The sequence below is a fragment of the Thrips palmi genome, unplaced genomic scaffold (genome assembly GCF_012932325.1).
Source record: "Thrips palmi isolate BJ-2018 unplaced genomic scaffold, TpBJ-2018v1 HiC_scaffold_16, whole genome shotgun sequence".
NCBI lineage: Eukaryota > Metazoa > Arthropoda > Insecta > Thysanoptera > Thripidae > Thrips > Thrips palmi.
The window spans coordinates 6188120-6214495 of record NW_023144625.1 but is presented as its reverse complement, the minus strand read 5'-3'; the positions used below and the strand labels follow the sequence as shown (position 1 = coordinate 6214495).

Here is a 26376-nt window from a genome sequence, read left to right as displayed (position 1 = left end):
GCCAATCTAATCGCGCGAGCGACGAAACAACGTCCATGACGTCCACGGCGTCGCGTGGCGGTGCCCAGTCCAGCCGTCTTGGAGTCTTATGGCGCGTCTTCTCGGCATCGAACTGCACCGCTCGGCTCGTCGACTTCCTCGGAAAGAAGCGGATCCAGTGCGGATGCCAAAGGACAATTGACTTCCCCTCATCCCCTAGATTGCCACCTGAAAGGTAGAATGAGCCACTCTTTTGCCCCTACGTGGACATAAAGTGCTACTTTTACACCCTCAGGCCGGCTCTGGTTCCGCCACTGGCACGGCGTCGCCCCCAGGGGGCACCTCAAGGGGCCCACGCTAAGGACACACGCTCCGTCCCGCCCAGGCCCCAATCATCGTGATTATCAACGGGGGAGGTCGATATTAAACTGTCCACGGGGGGCCGCGGATCCACGCCGTGGGATTCCCCCCCCCCCTCTTTTCGACTCAGCCCATGATCGTAGCGCGCAGCAGATAGAGATGATTGAATATCCAAAGGCGGCCTGACAACAACAGCAACTATTCACTCTTCCTTTCTTTTTCCCGAACAGTGTGTGTGTCCCTTCAAGGTGAGATGGCTTTGCAGGGCGTGTGCGACGGGTGCAGATCAGTATACAGGTGGGGGTCGCCGGCCGGCGAGGGGAGGGGGAGAGAGGAGGGGATGGGGGAGCAGAAACGGGCGGAAGGAACACCGGGGCAGGCCGTCTTGACCGAATCGGAGACAAGCCGCAAAAGCAATCACACTAAATTACTGTGTACGTTTTTCTGCGTCCTAATGCACGAAATTCAACATGCACTTCGTAACGCACGAATTTATGCGCGAAAATGCACCATTTCGTGCGCAAGTATGCAGAAAATCGTGCATTTTCGCGCACGAATTCCTACGTTGTGAAGTGCATATTTAGTTTCGTGCATTAGCGCGCAGAAAAACCTACATAGTAATTTAGCGTGGAATCACCCACGTGCGAAATTAATCAAAATCACTTTTACTAAACCAGGCGTACCAGACGTGAGACGCAGTATGCCTAGTTTTTTTTTTTGTGTCGTGGGTGCACTGCAGGGACAGGCAAGCACCAAGTAGATCGGCTGGAAGCCTGCGACACGGACGGACGGTTGTCTCGCACTTCGAAGTATGGCATGCCCCGGGCACGGAGTGCCACACACTTTTAAGCTTCGGACACCTGACACCATGCCTTGCCTACAAGCATTTGGTGCATGATTGTCTCAAGGATATGCAGTACGTAGAAAGATTTTCGTCGAACAAACTAAAGAATATAAGTTGCTCTGCGCGCGCCCAAACCATCTGTCACTAATTGGCCCAGCCCAAAAAGCATCTACGACAGCCATGTGAGACGCGCTGCGGGCTGATTCCGGGAGTCGTTTTCGTCGCTCTGTTTCTCTCGCACCTAGACGGGACGCGCCAAGAGTGAGACAGCATGACGAAAACTACTCTCGGAATCAGTCTACTGAGCCTGGAGTCTCAATTTTGTCGGCCGTGTAATTAAATCTGTCACGAGCCAAAAATAATGGCGTCTCCACAAAGGTGGCGGAGCCGACAGCCATCAAGCGATCGGACGCCGGGCGTGCGGCGGCGTACCACAGTGGGCCAGAAGACCGGTGGAGGCGGCCAAAACTCTAGACGCGTTTTGAGCTAAAGAGTCGCTAAACAGGCCTCGAACCGAACGTGTGACCCCACCAATGGATTTCTCGTTCGGAGGGCAATCCATTTGGTGGGGTCACACGTTCGGTTCGAGTCCCATTTAGCGACTCTGGAGCTCAAAACGCGTCTAGAGTTTTGGCCGCCTCCACCGGTCTTCTGGCCCACTGTGCGTACCTTGCAGAGCGACTTGCTGGCTAGGGCGACTTCCTGCAGATATCAGTGTACTACCTTGACTCAGTGGCGTAGCCCAACTTGTCTAAAGAGGTGTGATTTATCTAACTTTTTCTTGCTCACGATACTCCAAAGAGCCGGCCTAGCAGCAGAGCAGACTCAAAGGTCTCTTATGTGAAACGAAAAATGGTGTCAAGCATTTAAAAAGACACTTGTAATGGTTATTTTTGTTTATTACAGCATGAAAACAAGGAAATATTTACAGTGCAGTTTATTTACAGTGCATAAGCATTTATAAAACAAGGGGAGAAACGGCACTTAAAACATGAGCTTGTACTCAGCCGAAGAATGTCATTTTAAATATTTAACCTACGTAAGAATATACAATATAAGGGAAGAAATCCTAATTAAATATGGAACTTATTCAGCCAAAAACATATCATTCAAAGTACTTAATTGTTCTTTTGCAATTGAAAGGTCATAAAAAATAACAGACAAATGAGACTTTGCCCTTGTAGATGGGCATCTTCTGCTACGTGGCCCGCGCCTGAACCCGCACTGCAAAGCCAGTGGTAAGTTTACTTGCCACAAATTTGGCAAGCCGTTTTGAATGCCAAAATTTGGCAAGCTTTGGTCGGAAATATTCACAAGGTTGCCAAATTTTGGCAAGCTGGGGAGTATTTTCAGGCGAAGCTTGCCAATTTTTGGCATTCAAAACGGCTTGCCAAATTTGTGGCAAGTAAACTTACCACCGGCTTTGCAGTGCGTTCCTAGGTCCACCTTCCGCAAAATGTTCCTTTTTCCGCCGGAACAAATACTGTACAAATGTTTCTTTTTAAGAAGCGACACTTCGTCTCTTAATTTCATAGCCCTTTTAGGGTAAATTCACATGGTTTTAACCCCACAAAAACAAAGAATCTTAGTGTTTCTTCCCCTTTCAAAGTTAGGACACGTGCTATTCAATGCAATATTGAGTTTTGATCAAGCATTCAAGCGTCAAGCACTTGTTCCAGCGAAACCTTTCCGAATCACTCCACACGCCGCCAGAGAAGAGCAGGTTAGTCCCACAGGTAACACTTTAAACTGAATGAACTGAAAGAAATTATATTAAAAGAGGCTTCATCAGTTTTATACCAAGCCGTCTCCTATGATGTCCACATTTTGAGAATCGCACACTTATTTTGCGACACTTCAAAGAAACTGTGGCGATTTAGAGAAAAGGTAGGCGAGGGACTACTTCCGGAAAGTATACGCTGGGACGAGTAAAGAAGAAACCGAGTCATCAATCTAACAAGCAGCGTGCTCAGGGGCAGTTGACGCATCTACAATTCATGACATATCTTATCCAGTTCAAAAAGTCTAAACCAAGCTTTTGACACATACCTGTACAAAGTTGATCCCACGTGAATTGACCCAAACCTTCCCACAGTTCACTCAATGAAGATCAAAGCATACGCTCTAAATGCCATTTAAGATGAGCCATAAGACAACTTCCTTGATTAAATGTCTTGTTACAAACTGTGCACCTAAATAACTTTTGACCGGCATAGCTAAGGCGAGTCTGAAGATCTTCGGACTGAGGTAACCTCTCCTTGCAGACTGAATCGAGAGGGTAATCTCCAGTGTGAGACAAAACATGGGTTTTGAAATGTGACGATTTGGCATACTTCTTCTCGCAAACAGTGCACTCAAAAGGTCTGGCGTCCGTATGAACACTCTTGCAATGACCAGACAGATGGCCTGCTTGAGTAAACTGCTTGCTGCAAACGGAGCACTCGAAACGCCTCTCCCCAGTATGGATTCGGATATGAGTTTTGAGGTTACCTCTTTGGGCAAAGCTTTTATTGCAAACTGTGCACTTGTAAGGCTTCTCCCCTGTATGAATTCGGAGATGTATTTTTAGTTTCGTCAGTTCAAAGAATTTTTTTCCACATACTGTGCACTCGTGACGCTTGTCCCCGTCATGTCTTTTGAGATGAGTTATAAGATGAGATCTTTCTTTGTATTTCTTATAACAAATTGTGCATTCAAAATGCTTTTCTGTTTGATGGGTTCGGATATGAATCCTGAGATTTTGAGCGTATCCGAATCTCTTTCTGCAAAGCATGCACTCGTACGGCTTTTCCCCTAAATGGAGAATTTTAAAATGGAGTTTCAGTCCTGATCGGGTTGCAAACTTTCCATTGCAAACGCTGCACTCAAAGGGCTTGACGTTCAAATGAACACCCTTGTAATGAGAAGAGAGATGAGCTGCCTGAGTAAACTTCTTTTTGCAAACGGAGCACTCGAAAGGCTTCTCCCCGGAATGGATTCGGAAGTGAGTTCTCAAAGAACCTTCAACACTAAATTTCTTGTTGCAAACTGTGCATTCAAAAGGTTTTTCCCCCGAATGTGTGCGGAGATGAACTTTGAGCTTAGACCCATTTGTGCACTTAAGATTACAAACTAAGCACTCTAAAGGCTTCTCCCCGGTATGTGTAAGGGCATGCGCATTGAGATTGCGTTTTGCAGTAAACGCCTTTCCGCACACAGTGCACACGAAGGGTTTCTCCCTTCTGTGAGTTCGAAGATGATTTTTGAGATCTTGAGATGTTATAAATTTCCTTTCACAAACGTCACACATGAAACGATTTAGCCTCGCATGTCTTTCTACATGAGTCTTTAAACTTGATCTGTCTGAAAATTTTTTAAAGCAAATTGTGCAATCGAATGGCTTTTCTCCCGAATGGGTTCGAAGGTGAATACTGAGACTTGAGCTGTGTCTGAAAACCTTAAAGCATACTGCACACTCAAAAGGTTTCTCCCCTGTATGTGTTCTGAAATGAATTTGGAGATCATGTTTTTGATTAAATGTCTTGTTACAAACTATGCACTCAAAAGGCCTTTCTCCAGTATGGGTTCGGACATGAATTCTGAGAGCAGTTAGTGAACTGAAAGACTTCTTACACACCGCACATTCAACTTTGTGTTTTACGCCTGTGTGAATCTTAAGATGAGCTTTCAGATAATATGTTTGACTAAATCTCCTTTTGCAAATTTCACACTCAAACGGCGTTTCATTTGAATGAGTTATAAGATGCCTTTGGAGACCTTGTTTAGTACATAAATGTCTGTCGCAAACTGAGCACTGAAGAGTTTTCTCTCCAGTATGAAAAGCGAGATGGGATTTGAGTTCGTACTTGCTGCCGAAGGGCTTATTGCAAACAGTGCATTCAAAAGTCTTATCTCCTGTATGGACTCTGAGGTGAGTTTGAAGACCATCATTTGAAGGAAACGTTTTACTGCAAACATCACACTTAAACGGCCTCTCCTTGGAGTTAAGACAACCATGCTCGGAATGCTCGGAATGCGAAGGAAAGGCTTCGCCACATAAATGGCATTTGCAGTCCATTTTTCCATTTAGCATTTTCAGGAAGCAATCTGAAAGCATGCTTCAGTTGAGTTTTATCCAGTTGGTATTTCAGAATTACAACACAGGAAAACATACCTGTTAAACAATTGCATTCGGTTTGACGCTGTGGAATAGTAACCGCCTGACTCAATGAGAAAATAAGATGGGGTCAGTTACAAAAGTTTCTGTAAAGAAATCAAAAAAGAAATTCGGGATATAAGTTGCTAGTTTCATATTTTAGCGAAGTCACAAAAACTCTTTACAGCACATGCAGTTAATGGAAGGTTAGGGTGGGTCGAAAATCCCAGAATTAAACGGCGTATTGTTTTGTTTGCAGTTGACCATATTAGAAAAGAGATCCCACAATGCTGGGGTCTGGTGACGTCACCTTCCATCTCTTTGGAGGCTCCAAACTTGGGTCTAATAGTGAAAAATGGCACTTTTGGCCCTACAGGGACCAAACCATGGATCGCCCAGGATGCGGCTATCTCGCGATGGGTGCGGAATATGTTCCATTATATTCCTGCAAAGTCTGGGCGATGTGGCTCAACATCTTGGTTAAGCCCGGGCACTTGTTTTAACGCTAAAACAAAGTTGCAAAACACTAAAAATTGGATTGAAGGGTCTATTGTTTGCTCAAAGGTCCCATATACTTACATGCATGGAAAGGGCTCAAAAAATGCAATTTTTTGGTATATATAACTTGGTGATCGGACGTAAATTGTTGCCAGGGCGAAACTTTACACATTTCTGCAAAAGCTCAAAAACACTAAAAAGTGATCTTTAAGAGAATATGAATTGCCTGTGAATCCAATATGATCATACAGTTCGAAAGATCTAAAAAAATGCAAAATTTTGGTATATAAAGTTTTGTGATTGGACAAAAACTCGAATAGTTGCAAGATAATTAACAAGCAAAGCGAAGCAAAGCCCTTGTTAGGCAAGAGATGGCACGACGAACGTTTACACTTTCTTCTATAATTAACAACAAATCGAGTTTTTGTCCAATCACAAAACTTTATATACCAAAATTTTGCATTTTTTTAGATCTTTCGAACTGTATGATCATATTGGATTCACAGGCAATTCATATTCTCTTAAAGATCACTTTTTAGTGTTTTTGAGCTTTTGCAGAAATGTGTAAAGTTTCGCCCTGGCAACAATTTACGTCCGATCACCAAGTTATATATACCAAAAAATTGCATTTTTCGAGCCCTTTCCATGCATGTAAGTATATGGGACCTTTGAGCAAACAATAGACCCTTCAATACAATTTTTAGTGTTTTGCAACTTTGTTTTAGCGTTAAAACAAGTGCCCGGGCTTAACCAAGATGTTGAGCCACATCGCCCAGACTTTGCAGGAATATAAAGGAACATATTCCGCACCCATCGCGAGATAGCCGCATCCTGGGCGATCCATGGTTTGGTCCCTGTAGGGCCAAAAGTGCCATTTTTCACTATTAGACTCAAGTTTGGAGCCTCCAAAGAGATGGAAGGTGACGTCACCAGACCCCAGCATTGTGGGATCTCTTTTCTAATATGGTCAACTGCAAACAAAACCATACGCCGTTTAATTCTGGGATTTTCGACCCACCCTAATGGAAGGTAGTCAAGCACCACATTCAGATTTTATTCACCAATAATAGTAATTTTGAAACGATAAATTTTTGTCATTTTTTGCTGAGATAAATTGGGGCTCCTTTACTGCTAGAGATGGACATGCATGCTCGTCAGTACAGTAACACTACAAATTCAAAGGTCAGACTTCTCGCCACTCCAGAGGCGAGGCGTGAAGTCTCGCCAAGTTTTGGTCAGACCTGAGAGTCTCGCCAAAATTTGGTCAGACAAAAAAAGTCTTTGCTGCAAAATGGTCAGATACAAAAGTCTCGCCACAAAATAGCGAGACTTTTGTGTCTGGCCACCGTAATGCGCCAGATGGTTACGGTGGTCAGATAGTACAGAAGTCTTGCCATTTTGTGGCGAGACTTTTGTGTCTGTCCAGTTTGGGGCGAGACTTTCAGGTCTGACCAAAACTTAGCAAGAATCTCGCCTCGCCATATTTTGGCGCGAAGTCTTTCCATCCAATTTGCAGTGAAATCCCACGTTCCTAATGCATGCTTGTCTCACACTTAGACTTCCAGTGTTAGGGTTTTACATTCGGTGTCACAAAAATTTCTGAGCGCAGAACAGCTCCCTCAGAAACATGAGAAACTACGCAAAAACCTGCAATAAAAATATGGTCGAAATAGGGTTTTGAACCCGGTTCCCGATTTCTCCGATTCGCTCCGAACTAGCACCGTTGACTTTGTCTCATCGCCCCGTTTCCAAAAATACCCATGCATGCCCTTCTAGCTTTATCCGTTGCTGAAATCCTCCTCGACTCCATGTAGACCATGATGCACCTGCAGCAGCGCCCCCGGGGCTCGGATCGGATTTGCTGCCACCGGGACCACCGGGCAGGTCTTAGGGTCACGTAAGGAGGCTGCGTACCAAATTTGGTGAAGATCGGACCACGGGAAGTTCCCGGACGAACTGACGAACAGCATGCATGCCCCCCCCCCCCCCCGGTGTTTATTTTACAATAAATACACGGGACAGGCCAAAAACATTGTAAGTGCCCACTTTGCCCAACAGCGCCGAACTTCGACGCACCGTAGCTGCAGCCCCGAGGGGGCAAAAACTCGCGCAATCATGTGTACACCGCCCCCGAAATCAAACGCGAATCATTGAGAATCACGCGAAATCAAGCAATCCGAAATCAGCCAAAATCACTAAAATCGACCGAACTTAGGCAGAATCCCACGAAACCAGGCCAAATCAGTCCGAGATCATTTCTTTCCGAACACAATCACACGCAATCACGCTCAACATCACGCTGGTGCGTCGCGAAATAAGGCAAAATCAGCCATGAAATCAATTAAAACCATGCGCAATCATTGCGTTTTCCGAATCATGTGTACACGAAAATCCCGAGTTTTTGCCCCCTCGTGCAGCCCCGTAACACGCCGTTGCAGATTCACAGTGCAAAGGGCCAAAATGAGGCTCACCTTCGGAGATGCTCGCAGTGCCGCTGCTCGCCCGCGTCTGCCTGCCTGCCGGACCGGCCGGCCGGCCGAAGCCCGGGTGCCCGGAGGACAATAAGTGCCGGCTGCTTCCGAACAGTGATTTGTCCCACTGTCTCTTTAGCATCTCTGCGCGACGCCCCACGAGTGCGAGAGAGACAGAGCGGCGTAATCGCTTTTCAGAATCGGTCAACGACGCCACGCCACTGTTCGGGGAACCGTGGGGGTCGGGGCCGGCCCGGGCCACCAGGTACAGATCACACGAAAAAGTTCGGTCGGGGGGTGGGGGGTGGGGTGAGGGTTCAACTAGGGATCAACTTGGTTGATAGGCTGTGCCTAAGAAAAAGCGCCATCACAAAGTTGGTTATCACAGTCAAACCAGTAACTCAGTCGGGATACCCACGTAGGGGGACCTTCGGGCCGCGCTCGGCGAGGGGGACTTCGGGCGCGCTCGGAAGGGGACCTGCGCCGCGCCGATTTGTGTTGCCCATCAACCTCACTAAGTAACAGTGAGAGGCTCATGCTTGACAGAGCCGTTCGTTGAGCGTCCAACCTTAAACCTTAAACCTTAAACCGTTCCTGGCCAGGACCGTCGCGAGTCAAGACGGTGGGGATGGCGCGGCTCCTGAGTCAAAACTCGGACCGCAGCGCAGAAGCTCGACAAAAATCGGCCGTCGACTACCAGCGCCTCACCGCGGCCAGACAACGTCCTATAATTGCGGATCGGGTATACGCCTCTCTTCAAGGGAGGACTCTGGTGTAGGCTACCGTGGCGACGCGGCTCCTGGCTTTGCTCCGAGTTGTGCGCGCCCCCGCCTTACTTATCCGCTGCCTCGCGGCAAAACCGGAGTGCACGCCGCCCCCGCCACGCGGTGTCCGCGGTCCGCGCCGAGAGGCGCCGGCTAGCATCACGACGGGAGGGGAGGACGAGGACGAGGGAGGAGGGGACTGGAAGGGGAGGAGGAGGGGAGGAGGAGGGGAGGGGGAGGGGAGGGGGAGGGGAGGGGCGGAGGAGGGGAGGGGCGGAGGAGGGGAGGGGCGGAGGAGGGGAGGGGCGGAGGAGGGGAGAGGAAGGGGCGGAAGAGGTGGCACGCGGGCTCGCCAGACAAAGTAAAGCACGCAAGCAGCCGCAGGCGTGACCTCCACAGCAAAAAAAAGAAGAAATGAAAAACCTCTTCAAAGACAAAATTGTGTGTTGGCGCTGTTCTTTTGGCCGAGACCGCGCGCGTCAACTGTGGGAATTTCAAGACCGCGTGTGCGTGCCTGGGTTGGCGTGGTTGCGTCCCCGAGGCCGGCGCCACTTCGAGAATCCCCCGGGGAAGGACCGCGAGTGGGACCAGTACTAGACTGATTCCGAGAGTCGTTTTCGTCGCCCTGTCTCTCCAGCACCCCGTACGGACCGCCCCATGAGTACAAGAGAGACAAGAGCGACGAAAACGACTCTCGGAATCAGTCTGCAGAGGCAACCTTGCACTGTAACCCGCAGTAAACGCACATCCACACAGGCAAGAAAAAATTTGACAAGTCATGCGAACAGTGTGATGAAAGCGATCTGGGCATCAATCATTCTGATTACGGTATGTCCAGGGACAGTAACACGCCTTTGACGCTGTGTGCTGCCCAGAGACGGGTTCAAATGGTTCAAGAAGGGCGATGTAGCAAAAGTTTGCCAACTGTGGGCTGAGCAAAGTGCGACTTTTGCTTGGACTTTTGCCTACCTACAGCTCAGGCGGCTTCGAAGCCGATCGAAGCCGATCGCTGCTTTCAGAGAAGCCACCCCATCGCACCGGCCCCCTCTCTTCCCAGGACGCACATCATCATTATCAGCGCTGTTAGGCCTCAGCAGACCGTTCGAGTAAGCAGCTAGGCCTACGTATGCATGCTGAAAACCACTGAAAACCGATGCGGCGCCAAAGTCGCACTCAGACCGACTCTCTGTACGGCAACGCCTTTTCATTTGGGAGTGTAGTGGGTTCGCGCGTTGCGAGCACTGTGCACACATCCCTTGGGGGGAAGACCGGGAGGACTGCAGCCACCACGGCGCGGCAGCGGTGCGCGCCGAGAAGACAAGGGGGCCAATGTCTGCATCGGCCCTGCCCTGCCCTGCCCGGCCCGGGCGAGGGTCACCCACACGCAACGCACACACCTTCCGCGGATGACTAACATCCCGACACCTTCCTCGTGGGGCCCAGCCAGCAGGCCCAGCCAATGGGGCCCAGCCCAGCCCCGGCCGGACAAGGTCAGCCCCTGCCATGTACGGCGCCGCGCTCGCCGCGCTGGAGTCTCCATGGAGGCTGCAGACTGGAGCGCCATATGGCGGCGCGGGCCGCGGCCGACGGGCCAGCGACTCCACTGGACTCCAGGACTCCAACGACCGCCGCACTGGGTCAACGCGTCAACGCGGCCCGCGCCGCGGCGAGCCAAGGTCCCGGCAAGGTCAGCGACACGCGGAACGCAGGGCTCGCACCTGCCAGCGGGTACCTCCCGTACTGTGCATTCGCTCAAACCTGAGCCAGCGGCTACCAAAGGAAAAGTTAATCAGCCGAACCCCACCGGGGGCCTCATTGTCCGAGTGCTGTTCCGGTGCGTTATGAGGGTTCGACCCTTTGTTTCGCTCGTTGTTTGGAGTCTGTTTGCCACACTCATGATGGCACCAAGACAAGGCCTGCATAGCAAAGGGTCGCCGCTGGCTCAGGTTTGAGCGAATGTACAGTACCTCCCGCCAGTGGCGGATCCAGGGGCAGCCTTAGGGGGAGGAGGGGCAAGGCGACCGATTTGACCAACTAACAGGGACACATGGCTTTTTGCCTACCTTTCAAACGGCTATTTCGGTGCCATGGGGGCACCCCTTTGCCCCCCCCTCCCCTTCCCCATGGAAGTAACCTCCCCGCTGCAGGCGGTACCGAAAACAACATCCCCCTCCCCTCGTCCCCTGCATCAAGTCCAAGTTCAAGAGCGGTTCCAACCGATCCATTCAAAAGCGCCGGAGCGCGCCGGGGCTACTAGCGTTCACCCTTTTGGGGAGGCGTGTTGCCGGTGGCCGGCAAGAGCACGCGCCCAGGAGGGCATCACCGTGGCATTGGCGGTACTGCTGTGGAATTACGCTGGAAATCAGTGGGTGCCGCGAGCTCGCTGGCGGCAAGTCAACGTTTTCCAGTCAATCGATCCCATAAGTGCTGCCAGCAGGGCGTAACGAGGTTCCAGTTTCAACGAGGACGTGGTGTCCCGGCAGCCTCTGCGACTGGACGGGGACGCCCCCTCAGAGCGGACAGATCGGACAGATGTTGTCGAAAAATTCCACCTGGTCAGAGGTGTAAAAAAAAATTTCCGCGAGTAACTTTATTTTAAAATGTTTCCTTTTTCTTACGCGAACCCAGTTTGATTTATATGCAAGACATACAGTATGACGTTTTCTAAAAAAGAACTGTAGGTTTTTTCCTGCCGAGAACAGGCAAATGAGGAGGTCCATTGCATCAAGCAAAAGGGAGAACAACTTAAATGTCAGAATTTTTGAACAGTAATTTGTTTTTTAATAGCTGCCAATGAAATTTCCAATTTTTTTAGGATCTATCTCATTGTACTTCTCCGCATTTTTGGGTAGACATTTCACAAATGTAGCATATGATTTAAATAAATAAAAACTAGCCTGCAATTTTTTTTTCCTGCTTTAGTGTGTTGTTCCCCCTTGCTTGGAGTTATGGGCTCTGGAGCGGCCTCGAGCCAGAGTGGGCCTGGGCTGCCTGGGCTGCATGCTGGAGGCACCAGCTGCGAAAATGCGTCACGACGATCAAGTTGAGCTCCGCTCGACTCTGCTGGACACAGCTTCGTCGAATCGCGGATCATCATGGGCGAATGCTCCCCGGGCCCGCCGCGCCGTCCAGTGTGTGTGTGAGAGAGATAGACAACACGCTGACGAGGCGCATCGCGACTCCCACACAACACACAGCGCGGACGCACACACTGTAGACGCGCGTTGTGCAATGCTGCACGAGGCGGCGCCGCGGCCATGCACTTCGTTTCCGCGAAAGGCCGACGAAAAATATTTAGGTCAAGTGCCAAAGCTCCTCTCCAAAATTACCAAAAATAAATAAATATGTATGTGCAGATATTTGGTAGAGCTTGCTTGCCGAAGGCTGACACATAGTATTTTCACCCTATCCAATGAAAATTGTGCCGTCCTATTGTCAGATATTATTTTTGAGAAAATGAATAGGGATTGGCTTATCTTGTTCTTGGTTCCACCCGCAACCGCTAATAGGATTTGTAATTGTTATTGTGCGCCACTGAGATCTACCTCTCTGGTTAGGTGCACAATAAAATAAAATAAATAAGGCAAGATAAATGAAGAAACATAATTTTTTGGTGGCAAGACAGCCGTGTTTTCAACACTTAAGTGAAAATAAAGAAATCTTTACGTTTGTAGTCATACTATTAAGTAGCAAAATTTAACACATTCGATGTGGCCGGTTCCAAAAGGGACAACGATTCTAAATAACAGTAACGCTGCTTTCACAGGCTTTCTGACAAGAAGGTGGCACAAATTTTCATCAAGGACAAGAGAGAAAACTCTGATCAACTCAATTCAGCCCGCTAAATACGGAGATGAAAACTCACCTGACAGCCACTCGAACAGATGATTCTTCATCAGCCATTGTGATCTAATGGTTCACTTCGGTGTCACACTAGATGCATTCTTGCACGGCAGATGGTGCGAAGCAATATCACTTTTGCAGTTCACAATTTGTGTTTTTCACAATAACAGTCCACATAATAATAACTTTCACTCAAAAAAAGCACTTGGCTGAGAATATTTATAATCCAGTTTCTCAAGCATTGTCAACACGGTGACTTCTTCATGCACTTCAGGACATGTTAAAGACCCACTTGCTGAAAAACAAGAATAAACCTAATTAGGAGATTATTGACCAACTATTGCAAAAGTCCCTGGCCTCCAATAAAGGCATCAGTCACATTGAAGTCACTTCCACAGTGAAGTATAAATGGGAAGATTCTAATCAATTCGCAGACTCAGAGAGCGTTGGGTGCACTATACAAAGAGGGTAAGAAAATAGAACGTCGAACAATACTTGTTACTAATTCATAAAAGCACGGGAGGCATCGCCAAAACAGGGCCATTATCTACCTAACCCAAAATCCACAGTGTTTCACAAATCGTTTCAGGATTTCGCCCCACAAGCAGAAAGTCTTCCAGTACCTCGGTATTTAAAATGTCCATTTACGAATCTCTGTTTAGGCGCAGAGAAAGTCTGAAAACTACGAAACACAGCGCACGGCAAAGCATCAGCAGCAACTGTCAGGTAAAGGCAACAGACAGAAGACAACTGACTCACAAAATCAACACAAGCCTTGCGGGCGCTCGCTTCGCTATCTTCAAACGGAGCGGCCAACATAAATGGCTGCAGCCTAGGAACGGACCTGGAACCGTCAATATGCAAACGGCGGCTGGAAAATAGTTTTCATTCCGATCCCAATGCTCAGAGTCTGCTCCAAACGCCCAATTTTGAGGAACTTCGAACAGCAGGCGAGAAATAATCGGGGGACAGTTTGACGAATAACGTCAAGTATGAGAAATTGTGCATGTGAAAAAGGCACTCATTCATTTTTCAGCACCGCATCCACCGCCACAGACTGTTGTTGACCGTGAATGAGGCACGTTCTCCTCGGCTTCTCGGCATTTCTGTGACTCCAATGACGTGATATCAGTAAAAACTTCAGTTTCGAAATTCCTAAATGATGTTTTTGACGAACAGACATCTCAGACCAGCTGACCTGGTGTGCGCTCACGATTTCTCATAGCACGCTTTGGAACACTGCCGACAACAGGCTCGACTCAAATGTCTCGCCAGATGATTAAATTACTGTGGATCCATGGATAAGTTTATTTAGAAGTTAAATTCATATTGGATATTGCATGGTTGAATTGGAGGTATGATTTATTGCTAGTGTGTCTTTTGTAGGTGTATACTCGCTCTGTGTCGGGTCGGGCGCACAGCGACAGTTGGCTAACCTGTCGCAGCGGAGCGCGAAGAAGCGCGGAAACTCAAATGCGGTCGTTCTTCGTGCCCCCGTTTTCGGTTCAACGTGACACTAGAATTTTGGAAGTTTGTGTTGGAGGGACGCTTTATTATGACATCACTGTGGTTATGTTAGCTCTGGCTTTGTCTCTGTTTCCAGAGAGTTAACTGTAATTATGCAAAATTGGAATTACGTCTGTGATTTATTTTTACATTAAGTGGCAAGCATAAATGCATAAATCGTGACTGTTGGAATGTGAATATTAGTGAAGATATGAATGATAAGTTTGATCAAACAGGAAGACATAAGACATTAATAACTGCATTTGAAGGGTTATAAATAAGTAAAGGTTTATTGCTGGACACAACACTAATCATTTGAACATCAGAATAGTTCGCAAGTCAGTCCAAGTGGATGAAGACATGAGGGATGATCTGCAAGTGAGGGCATGGCTGCTGCTGCTCGTAACGGGCGGCAGGCAGGGAGTAGCGACGGCGGCGTTGGAGCCGTGGCGTTGTGGCGTTTCGGCGAGTCGGGGGTATCGACGCCGCTCGGGCAAGATGAGGAGTATCCGCGACTCCACCGTGGCGTGGCGGACTCAGCGGCCCCCCGTGAGCAGGGTGTTGACGGAGGTGAGGGCGGAAATGGGGATCTGCAAAGACACGGCCGCCTCACTGGAGCTCAACAAGGACCCAATGTAGGGGACGGGACGCGGACCAGGGTAGCGCGAGGACGTCCCGAAGGCCCCAACCGAGTCCAGTGTCGGTGGTGTGTTAGACGCGAGGAGGCGATCACAAGCGACATCTAGGCGACGTCCGCGGGGCGTCTAGCCGACGCCGGGGTGACATCAGAGAGTCACCTCGGCTGCGACGTCCGGAGGTGTCCTAGACGGCCGCTGCATACTGATTCCGAGAGTCGTTTTCGTCGCTGTCTGTCTCGCACTCGAGGGGCGTCCTGCGTAGGCGCGAGCGAGACCGCGACGGAAACGATTCTCGGAACGAGTGTGCAGGTGACCGGCCGCGGGCGGGGCGGGGCGGGGAGTCCTCAGAAGCCTGCAACGTGGGAACGTGCGACGCTCGCGTTAATTGCCATAATGACGACGACTCACGTTAAAAATGTCGTTGTAGAAGGTCGGGCTTCTGTTCTTGTACACTACGGCACCTTCGGACGACGAGGAGGAGGAGCTCTGAGCCGAGCTGCTCGCCGAACTCTGCGCCGAACCGTAGCCGGAGTTCTGCGCGGAGCTCTGCGCCGAGCTCTGGGCCGAGCTCTGGGAGGAACTTCCGGACGAACTTCCAGTCGAGCTTCCGGCCGAACTTCCGGCCGAACTTCCGGCCGAACTTCCAGCCTGCGAGCTGCTGCTGGCGCCACTGCTGGCCCCCGCAGAGGCGCTGCCGGCCGGCGGCGGGGCGGCGGGCGCCACGAAGCCGCCCTTGTAGCCCGCGTGCTTGTGCACGTAGATGTTGGCCGCTGCAACAGTAGCACGGCCACCCATTGTAAGTCAAGTCTCGCAGTTTCAGAAGAGCTACTTATCTGTCATCAAGATTGGTTTGAAAATTAAATTGCTGTGGCCACTAGAAAATTGAGACGCAACCTGTTTGGCTCAAAATTAGTTCAATGCCGTTGAATACTATGTTTATGATTACACAGTTAAAAGTCCAAGTGTCACCTCACAGAGAACAGAAATATTGCGTCTTAGCGACAGTATTTTCATTTGGCCTCTGAGAAAACTTTTTAAACTTGACAATACTTTCCACAACACTGTAAACAAATTGTTTTTTAGGACCAGTTGAGCCCAGAAGAATCTTGGGCGCTGCCTCTGTCGGCAAACAAGTCATTCCACATCTGGTCCTTGTTCATACACCACGTCAAAATTTTTACCGACTGTCTTTTTGCAGTGAAATTACACTCTGACCAGAAAACGAAGAGCCCTGAGTTCTCGCGGTTTATGGCATCTGCCGCCTTGGCTGGCATTGCGGTGGCCCTCGACCGCGAGAACCCAGGGCTCTTGGTTCTCTGGTCAGAGTACAGTATCAGGCGTGAGGGAAGGAGATAAAATAAGTGGTCCAAACGGGGGCGAAAATAACAAAGCCTTACATCCGCGCAGGTTGACGTTGTTGGTGAGGAACTGGTTGACGGACTGCAGCACCGAGATGGGAATCTGGAACAGAAGGCTGGTGTGAGGCCAAGGCTGCCGAGCGCTGCCGAGGCGAGGCAGACGACAAACCGCCGCACTGGACGCAGTCGACGCCGTTCCCAGCGGAACTCGTCATTTCAAGTCTGGCGTGCTGGAAAAGGCAGCCAGTGGCCGCGGACGGTCGCGCTGGAGCTGGGAGGCGGCAGCGGGCAGCCATCAGTCCATTGGATCGATCCATTGAATCGATCGCTGCCACTCGCTTCTCCAAAAGCGCTCCTTTCTCGTAAAGTCCGTCGAGAGAGAGGCCCGACCTCACTCTGCCGTGCGATGGGTACACGGTGAAAACGCTTCCTGGTTTTCCCAGGAATCTCTGGTAAAGACACAGGCGATTTCCAGGGAGTTCCTAGGAAAACCAGGAACCGTGTTTACCGTGTACGCAGAACCATGGATGAAGTGTGAGAGGTGCCCCATCCACCGTCCATAAAAATCCCTTGCGGATTCGGACGTGAGTAAGCGCTAAGCGCCGTATGCTCGTCGGATAGGCCACCCATCGCACACCGGTGTGTTGCGGACGCGCTGGCGGCCTACGCGGCAGGCGCTACGGGCCGCCGGCACGCACTTTGCATTCGCATAGGCACACCTGTCAAGTCTCCCGCACTTCCCTGGTTTCTTGCCCAGTCCGCACCACACCAGGACGTTGCTCGAAGGCGGAATACAGTGGATACTCACGCTGAAGATGTTGTTGAAGAGGTTGCCGGCGTCGAAGTGCACGTGGCCGTACACGGAGCCCTGGCCCTGGCCCTGGGCGGCCACGGGCTTCACGTAGACGGGCTTCTCCACGGGCTTGTAGACGGGCACCTCGACGGGGACCTCGACGGGCTTGTAGACCGGCACTTCGACGGGCACCTCCACGGGCACCGGCTTGTAGACGGGCTTGTAGACGGGCACGGGCTTGACGGCCACCGCCGCCTCACCGCCGCCGTCGCCCGCCACGGAGCCGCCGCCCGCGCCGCCCACAGCGACGAAGACGCTCTTGTGGAGGTGGGTGGGGACCTGCGGGAGGAGAATGACGGGCGTGTATAGTTTGGCGGTCTATTCCTGCAGACTGATTCCGAGAGTCGCTCAGACGCCGGAAAGGTAGGCAAAAAGTCCCACTTTGCCCCAAACGTAGGCAACTTCTGCGACATCATCCGCTTCTGAACCCGTCTCGGCATCCGTTCCGTGCGTCGCTTTGGTCACCGTTGGTCACTCTTCCTTTCTCAAACTCATGGGGCGTCCCGTGTGGGTGCGAGAGAGACAGAGCGACGAAACCGACTCTCGGAATCAGCCAGGTGGCCGCGAATGCACGCAAGGCGCTGACGAGAATTGAGGATTGCCGCGCGCTCGCGGTGGCGACTTCGGTTACCTCGGGTGGGATAAATACCCAACCGCAACCCATCGAGTCGAGGTCCGCCGGGTGAGCGTTCTCAAATACACACTGTAGAGAAGCCTTTCGAGTGCATTAGATTGATGTAGTGGATAGCGCCACTGCCCCCCATCACCGTTCACCCGCCCCTTGACCTCTTTTTGACCGCATTAAACTAGCTGTCTGTGTATTTCTCGGAATTTGACGGGTTACAGCGGTACATGTGAAGTGACCTCAAACAACCATGCAAAAATTACCTCATAATGTTACATATAATTTTTGAAATTCTTGTCATAGGAACATTATACAAATTTAAAAGAAGTGTTACTAATAAGTTTTTTTTGTAAGATGCCCTTATAAATATCAACTCATTTGTTGTGTAAAAATTTTATACATCTTTTGAGGAGCAACCGTAAAATTGTATCAAAATTATTTTCTCCGGGGGTGTGTGAACTGTTTAATTGTCTGTTTATTTGTTTGTTCGTGTGTGTCCATCTGTCTGTCTGTCTGTCTGTCTGTCTGTCTGTCTGTCTGTCTGTCTGTCTGTCTGTCTGTCTCTGTCTGTCTCTGTCTGTCTCTGTCTGTCTCTGTCTGTCCGTCTGTCTGTCTGTCTGTATGTCTATGTCTGTCCGTCCGTCTCTGTTTGTTTGTACGATGGCTGAGTGCGGTGGCAGTGCAATGCGAACAATGTCTAATAAAGCGATGCAAATGAAGACTCACCGCCTCGGCGCCCCGCGGTTGCGCGGCCGCCACGAGCACCGCCACTAGAAGGACCGGCAGACGACCCATCGCTGCTTGGCTGTGCCTCGCTGTCGATCTGCAGGAAAGAAAAGAGTATCGTTACAGTTGTGAAAAATTCGATAACTGTACAAAGAGCTCCGGTCGTTTGTTATTCTACGGAACAAAAAATTTGAAAACAAAAAGCGCGTTGATATCCCAAAAATGTGCCGTGAGGCGGTCTGGCCACAAGGTGGACAGCATTCGCACGAGCAGAGTCAGAAAGACGTAACAAGACCAATTTATTTAACCGGCGGGCCGCGCTGCTTGGCCGGAGGACCAAGTACAAATGAAAAATAAATAAACAAGAAAGCAAAAACAGTTTAATCGCGCAATGGTACAGGATTCGTATAATTCTACGGATGCAAGCGGGGATGGGCAAGGCGACGTGACGTCAGACGGGGAATAATTGTACTTGAAAGAAAAGAAGAACGGCAAAAAGACCGGACCCCGCGGTCGAGGAGGTAGGTAGCTTGATTCTTCCTGAAAGTAATAAATATACGGCCGTGCACCTTTCCCCTTCCACCCTCTCTCTCTCTCTCTCTCTCTCTCTCTCTCTCTCTCTCTCTCTCTCTCTCTCTCTCTCTCTCTCTCTCTCTCTCTCTCTCTCTCCCTCTCCCCTGCACGCGCCCTGTGCTCCAATCTCGCAGGAATGCGAATGAAGCGAAAAACAAAAAGGACGTATCTTCGGGGGAAATCCCCAGACTCCAGACACGGCGATTCCACGACCTGGCAGTGCTCCCGTCCGTCCGGCGCTAAATAGAGTCCAGCTGATTGCAGCCGTTCCGCATCGCAGTCCCGCGGGCTCCAAGTTTACCTCGTTCAAAAACACTGTCGCAAGCCCAGATCCTCTCACGTAGCCTTTTTCTGTGAGGATCCTTTCTAACGAAATCGTTGAACACTGAATTCTTACGGATTCGTGTATTTATTAATTGGCACGCTTGCGTGCATTTGGAATTAATTAAGACGCATCTTAAGATGCATGCATGCATGTCAGAGAACTATTCAGCGATGACAATGCTGTAGCTCATGCCTACTTGTTTGCAGTCCACGAAATTTTACGTCAAGCTCTACGAAGTCGTCAGCAAAGCACAAAAAGTACATACGACTTAGTTTGCTCGTACTAGTATTGCCGACCACATGGCCAAATTTGCAAAAAATAAAATAGTGTTACACAAGAGCCGCCCCTAAAAACGGCTTGACCAGTGACTTCCTCTTTTTTTTCTGGCGTGACTTTGAAGATACAGATTAGTGCTACCATTGAGGCTCATGCGAAAAGTCACACCTGAAGTCGGCATGACAGAGGAGTCACGCCAATTTTTGGCACCACTTTTCTGTCCTGCCGTGTTTTTCGGCGTGTCAGTTTAATCACGCCACTGATACCGCACGAAGAAGTGACGCCGACACATTTCCAGTGACGTCAGTGTCTAGACTTTTTCTGTCGATGCAGTAATTTTGCCAGCCTGCACAATTGCCTGCCCTGAAGCTGCACGCAACGCTCCCTCACGCCAACACTTGTCATGTCTAGTTTTATCGCTTACAACAATGAACTCATTCTTTCCATATTTCCCTCTCTTTTTTTCAATTTTACTCTGGGACTCAGTCTAGGCTGACACGCTCCACAGGTTGGCAGTCGAATGCCGGCGCGGTTCACAAATGGCCGCTGGATGCCGTTTCGCGATTTTCTGACCTTTCAAACTACCGCGCCAAACACTTTTTGGGCTGAATCTACTTGAATTAAGCCAGGGCTCTGGGTAAGCACTACACTGTGATTGAAGGAATGTGACGTCATACTCGTTACAAAGTGACTTTTGTCACTTCCGTTTGAATGCGATGTCACATTCGATTGAAAATTACACGGAATGATCTCACATTTCGTTCGAACGTGGTTCATATGGTTTGTACCATTGTACCAGGGCTTCGCGTCACCATTCGACTCGGCGTCTCTGGAACGCCATGGCAACGCTCACCAAGAGCATCGGCCTTGTTCTCGTCTCACTCGTCTTGGTTTCCAGTAAATACGCGGTATGGTTTGCATTATTGCACACAGTGAATATGTATTTGTGCACTTTATGGCTCTTCCTCAATTTTCTGCATGCGATATTTTTCAAGCAACTTTGTACGCATTATCGAACGAATTCATTCGAAAATGAGTACGAAATTATTGGAAGACATAAGCACGCATGCGTAAAATGTTGTGATGCCACGTTCAAAAATTGTACCAGGGAATTTAGTGTGCACACAGGTTGTCCCAACTTACACTGGTAGGTTCTGCTTGTGTTTCTGTATCGCACCGACTGACCAAAACTCTCTTTTTAAGCAGGGCCCTTACGTCCTCACTATCCATGAAATAGGCCTTTGCCCAAGAGAGGAAATAGGTGAAACAGGTGACGACCTCCAACTCGATGGCAGGATTCACCACCAGCGGGGTGCAAAAAGTCCAGCCTTTTCAGGAAACGCAACATTACTTAATAACCCCGTTACGGTGGGCAACAGTATGGTACGCACAAAGGACGAAATAAAAGTTACAAATTTGTTACAAAAAGAATGTTTTAACGGGACTAACCCAAAGAGTCGGACTCGTGTGGGTGAAGGTATCACACCAAAAATACCTCTCGTTCTCTTCGTTTGTGCTCAGGCACTCATGAAAAATACTGCTTAACTTACACTCTGTTCGAACAGATAACGACCTACGTAGCAAAATGGGACACTGTTTCCGGGTGGAGGAAGAATTTCGCAATCCTCAGGTTTGGAGAAGCGTGCCAAGGGTTGAAGACATATTTGAAGACTTACTACAAGGAGTTCATCGAGTCACACGCTCCTGGCTTCCCGTTGGAGTGCCCCATTAAAGAGGTAGAAGCATGGTTACCAAAGAGTGTAGGCAGCTACAGGTAAACAGTTAAAAACCTCGTTAGAAATGCCAACCTGTTCACTCTGTCTTCCGAAGAAATTTCCCATAGGAAGGAAATAGCGCAAGCACAATACGAAAATACTAAAAATATTCGCATGAAGGCAGAATATTGCTTCGTATTATGCTTGCGCCGAATTCACTGAAGCTCAAATTTCATTGCAAGCATTTTTGAGTGTTATTAGTGTGTAATAGTTTCAGAAAAATCTCCCAAGGTTTACGGTCAAAATTTCCATCTTCCAGAGGGATGAATATTTCCAAGTCAACCTGCACTTTACTTGTCGGCCTCCAATCAGGCTGAAGCTTTGCTATGCTTCTAGGATAGTTAGGTTCAAAATAATTTGTCCAGCCTTGGTTGTTCCGCCGACCGTTAAATCAAAGGGTAAGGCTGGAAATCGCTGGCCCGAACCATGGCTGGCTCGAAAACTATACTTGTACTCAAAATCCCACCTATTCCTGCACAATTTCGTCAACAATTGCACCCTTAAAACCTTACGAAGCATTTTGAGCATACATACGTACAAACTAATTTACTTTGTTATCCGAAGAAATAGTTCGTAAATTACTAAGTATTTTCTTTGTAAGCTTATGTATACTCCAAATACTTTGTTCTAACGAACTGCTTTGCTTTGTAATAGTCAAATAGTTGGTAAGGATTTCTCAGTGTGTACAAAAAGGACGCATGTACAAAATTCTGTGAGACCGCGTGCAAAAATGGTACTTATCGTCTGTTTTCGTTATGGCTGTGCGATGCGTGGCATTGCGTGGCATTGCGTGGCATTGCGTGGCACAGGGGACGTACCGGGTAAACAACGTTTCTTTGCGATACGACGGACCGGCGCTCTTCCCCGTAATGCCCTACGGCCGATTCCGCTTAGACGGAGTGATGCATTACATGAATACAGCGTCGAAGAAGATCCGTGGATGTGGTCGCTTTGTGGTAGAAACTACCGAAAGGTTTGCACCCTCGCATTCGTAGCATTAATTTTAATTGCTGAGCGAAATAAACTCTCTTTTGGAGATTTTGAATGTTCGAAATACACGACGACTATACACAAGGCTAAGCTTCATAGGTTCAGCGAGAGATGCTGAGCTAGGCCAAGCAACGTAAGACAACCGACACACATGTAGAGTCCTTAAACTAGACAAAAAGGGTTTCATGGTCCGAATTTAGGCGACGAACGTTGTGTTCTATTGCCTAGAAAACAAACACCACTATCACCCAGATTAGGACAAGAAAAGCTATCAAGTCTCAACATCGGGCAAGAGTCTCTCTTAACAAAAATTAGGCAATGAAGCCCTCCTCGAACACAATGATACCTCTTACATCGAAAAGCGTACATTGTTGCACTAGCTAAAGCATGCCTGTAAGCACGCTCTCTAGCTAGCGCGCATTCCTGCCATGCACGCATCAACTAGTGTACAGTACAAACTATAAACATGACAACCGAAGCGTTCATCTAGTGCTAATGGGATATAGCCAGAGCGTGCTTGCAGGCGTACAATGTACGCTTTTCGATTTGTAGAGTGTCACTTTTTCATATTCTTAGTAGAAAAATACGCTGCTTTTGGCTGCTCTAAGAGTAGATTGATGATTTCGCTTCTGGGGAAGACGTGGACAGCGAGGAGTTTTCCGATCACGCGGCCAATCGTGGCGCGTGTCGTCTGAAAACGGTTGCCGTACGACACACCGTAGGGACCGGTTCCGTTGGGCGGTCGACGCGCCGCCAGCTCACGGCAGTGACTCAGTGAGTGCCACGAACGTTTATCGTTCCAACCCAGGTTCGTCTGCCTGCAGAAGTTTCACACCCAGGTCTAGACGAGCCTCTGGAGGACGTCACCAGCACACCGATTCCGCAATGCGTCTCTTCAGTGCTTTGTCTCTCTCGCAGTGCGCCCGACGGGTCAGTGCGAGCACCTCAACAAAGTATTTTCAGCCTTTCAAAGAAAATGAGATTGTGACGAAGTATTTCGAGTATACATGAGCTTTCAAAGAAAATACTTCGTAATTTAGGCAATATTTCTTCTTAACAAACTAAATCGTGCGTACCTTAAACCTGCTTCATATTTGGTAAGGTTTTAAAGCGCGAGAGGCAGGCCAACGACTGCGGGGCGGGGAATCAGTCACCAGCAGACATGCTGGTGAGTCGTGCGGAGCTGAATGACGATAATACACGACGAGAATCTTTAAACTAGTATTCTCTTTCTTTCCTTTTTGCTCTGAACCCCGTGCGCGCCACTGCGTGCGTGTCTCCAGGCGTGCGCGTGACGCATCGCAAACGGCAAACGGCCGGCGCCAAGAACGGCGGTAGAACCCCGGCTGAATTTCATTCCGAGAGTTTACCTGTGTCGCTATGTATCCCTCGCACGCCACAGTCAGTTCCCCTATCTCCTTCTCCCCCCCCCCCCCTCCCCACACCAGCCACACTACGCCACGCCATCTCTCATCAATTAATGACGGACTCAATGTCCTGCAGACTGATGCGGATAATCGTTTTCGTCGCTCTTTCTCCTTCACGCCTAGACGGGACGTCCCACGAGTGCGACGGAGACAGAGCGACGAAAACGGCTCTCGGAATCAGTCTGTTGACGGCTTTGTTTTTATTCCATCGCCAATCTCCGCCGCGGCAGTCGTCGATCAACAAGTGGATCCGGAAGGGCAGGGGCCACGATCCGGGGGCAGCCGTGAGTCGGCTAGACCGTTACACTGACAAAAGTTGATCTGAAATTGACTTGACCTGCTCAAACAGCACAAGAAATTCAAAAGGTGCATACTGTCTATGCAAATCAACAATATGCATTTTATAGGCTGGTTATATTGCCTATTAGGTTTCTGCTTTACTTTTCACTTATCAAGTGACCAGGTACCAGGGCTATCATCCTGAATACCAACTTAAGAGATTTCTTCCGTGCAAAACTTTTGTCGAGCTCTGATATCAACCGATCTTAACTTGTGAATGCCCTAGTGTCCTTCTCGCTCTGCAGAAATTTGTGGTGGTTATCTCTGCGCACAAAGTTGTGCATACCAATGATGGATGGCTGTGGGTATGAATAGACCGTGAAACACATGTGTAATCATTTGGCGCTGATGGAGGCACGCAATCAGTGCCTCACATCCTCGCTCACATCACACCGGAGGCAGTCAAGCGACGTAATAGACAGAAGGAAAATTTCTGCACGTTCAAACGAAAATTAATCGGTCTCTGGTGCCTTTTTGCTCCTGAGGAACGAACGCTGACCACGACAAGTGGTTTGCATTCCGATGCACTCATAAGGTTCAATGCAAAACAAACCGCACTTAAACCACTCTCCACATTTGACTTGTCTTAATTTTGAGAGGAGTTTTCGGGCGTCGATTGATAGTTTTGAACACTTGAACACCCCTGCGTAACGCGGCGCCAGAAGCCCTCAACCCCTAGCAACGCGCGAAATTTCTTATCGGAAACGTCATTTCTCCCTTATCCTTTTGAAATGAGCTCGCACACTGCTTGGTGTAACGTTACGCTCGTATCCTCCTATGAACCGAAGCGTTACGCAGACCACTTCCCCCTCATATGGTAACGAATTCACGGATGCCAAGCATGCGGACCAATCAAAGACGCTCCGGAACAGAACGGACACAAAGGGCCAATGACGCTCCGATCCGACGACTCACCTGGTCGCTACAAACAACACACGCACTCGACTCGGGCGCTCGGCTTCGCAACTCCTCCGGCGAGGACTTGCTGACGACTGGCGGGAAGGCGGCGAGGCGCGACCACCGGGTACTCTGGTCGCACCTGGAGTTCCGGGCCCCCTCCCCTTAGTGCGCCGCAAGGCGGCAGGACTGGTGGCCGAGGCGCGGTCGTTGAGTGGTATGAACCTTCTCCCTCTTAATTAATGAAATGAGCTCTTACAGTGAATTCGGCAAAAGCATATGACGAAGCTCAATTTCCCCATAATGTGATGCAGAGGGAAACCTTCGTAATACGAAGAAAAACTGCGTTCGTATTATGCTTGAGCCATTTCCTTCGTATTTTACAAAATTTGACAGAAACGAAAATGAAATTTGTCTAAACTCCATTTTTGAAAAATTACGGAGAGGTCCCATGAGCTGCCTTTGTTGCTCACTGACAATTGAACAATTTTGGTTGTTCGCTGCTCAGAAAAACTAGTAGCTGGGTGCTTTCCAAAGTAGCTTGTCGTTTTATTTACAAAATTTCAATCGTTGGGTCGTGACTAATTTTTTTCCAGCACGTTGACATCTTTAGGAAGCTATGTAAACTCTGTTAACTACGGCTAAAACTAAACGTATGCTCTGAGCTCGGATCGCTTTCTTGCTAAACGTTTCGTTTGTTTCATTTTATTTCATTCCTTTTCCTGCCGAGTAGACCCGACAATGGGAACGTTCTCCAGCTTGCCTCCAGGCCCGGGCTGCAGCCTCGCTCCAGCCGTACACCAACTCATCAAAATTCACACGCACCACGCGAGTGCCCGCTAATGCGCGTGGGCCCGAGCCCTCGGTCCCGAAGGACACCCATACGTTCCTCTTGTCGGGACGCAACAACTGAGAGTGAGCTCTTTTCCCCACCGACTGTGCGGCCGCGGAAGATGTCCCTGGCGCGCAACAACAGTTTGCGTGGTTTTTAAATGGAATATTTTGGGTTCCGCCGAGCGGGACCGGTTTACCATCGAGCCCCGCAAAGCACCGTGGCTGTGGCGCGCTGCCAGCGCCGTCGGCCCGTCGGGGAGGCGTATTGTGCGGGAAACCGTGTCAGTATACTCGCAAGCGGGAAAAGGAACGGTTGACAGAGGAGCAGAAGCTTTAAAAT

The 26376-nt window shown here is 49.3% G+C and overlaps 3 protein-coding genes across 8 annotated transcripts in view; 1 reads left to right on the top strand and 2 right to left on the bottom strand.

The window, feature by feature from the left end:
* LOC117642573 (kinesin-like protein KIF21A) overlaps window positions 1–13839 on the bottom strand; it is a 55486-nt gene extending 41647 nt beyond the window's left edge. The window contains exons 1-2 of one of the 5 annotated variants that reach the window (XM_034380868.1): window positions 13739–13839; window positions 12917–13189 (exon numbers count right to left, since the gene is read on the bottom strand). In XM_034380868.1, the coding sequence (XP_034236759.1) occupies window positions 12917–12954 (38 nt within the window). In that variant the 5' untranslated portion in view covers window positions 12955–13189; window positions 13739–13839. Of the gene's footprint in view, window positions 1–12916; window positions 13190–13445; window positions 13669–13738 lie in introns of those variants that run through there. The other 4 variants (XM_034380866.1, XM_034380870.1, XM_034380867.1 and 1 more) reach the window with 4 other exon arrangements.
* Window positions 13840–14662: 823 nt separating this feature from the next.
* LOC117642651 (myosin-1-like) lies at window positions 14663–25352 on the bottom strand. 2 transcript variants are annotated; one of them, XM_034381061.1, is made up of 6 exons: window positions 25221–25352; window positions 18601–18697; window positions 17205–17528; window positions 16436–16499; window positions 15447–15808; window positions 14663–14990 (listed from the first exon to the last, which is right to left on the bottom strand). In XM_034381061.1, the coding sequence occupies exons 2-6, from the start codon at window positions 18667–18669 to the stop codon at window positions 14937–14939; spliced, it is 873 nt and encodes a 290-aa protein (XP_034236952.1). In that variant the 5' UTR covers window positions 18670–18697; window positions 25221–25352; the 3' UTR covers window positions 14663–14936. The 2 variants fall into 2 exon arrangements, with proteins under 2 accessions (XP_034236952.1, XP_034236953.1); XM_034381062.1 differs by having other exon boundaries at window positions 14663–15390; window positions 15500–15808.
* Window positions 20272–22861, top strand: LOC117642944. Its single transcript, XM_034381580.1, has 6 exons — window positions 20272–20411; window positions 20574–20682; window positions 20978–21157; window positions 21340–21510; window positions 22359–22522; window positions 22792–22861. Exons 2-6 carry the CDS (start codon window positions 20614–20616, stop codon window positions 22859–22861), a joined length of 654 nt encoding a protein of 217 aa, XP_034237471.1. The 5' UTR covers window positions 20272–20411; window positions 20574–20613.
* Window positions 25353–26376: the final 1024 nt, after the last annotated feature.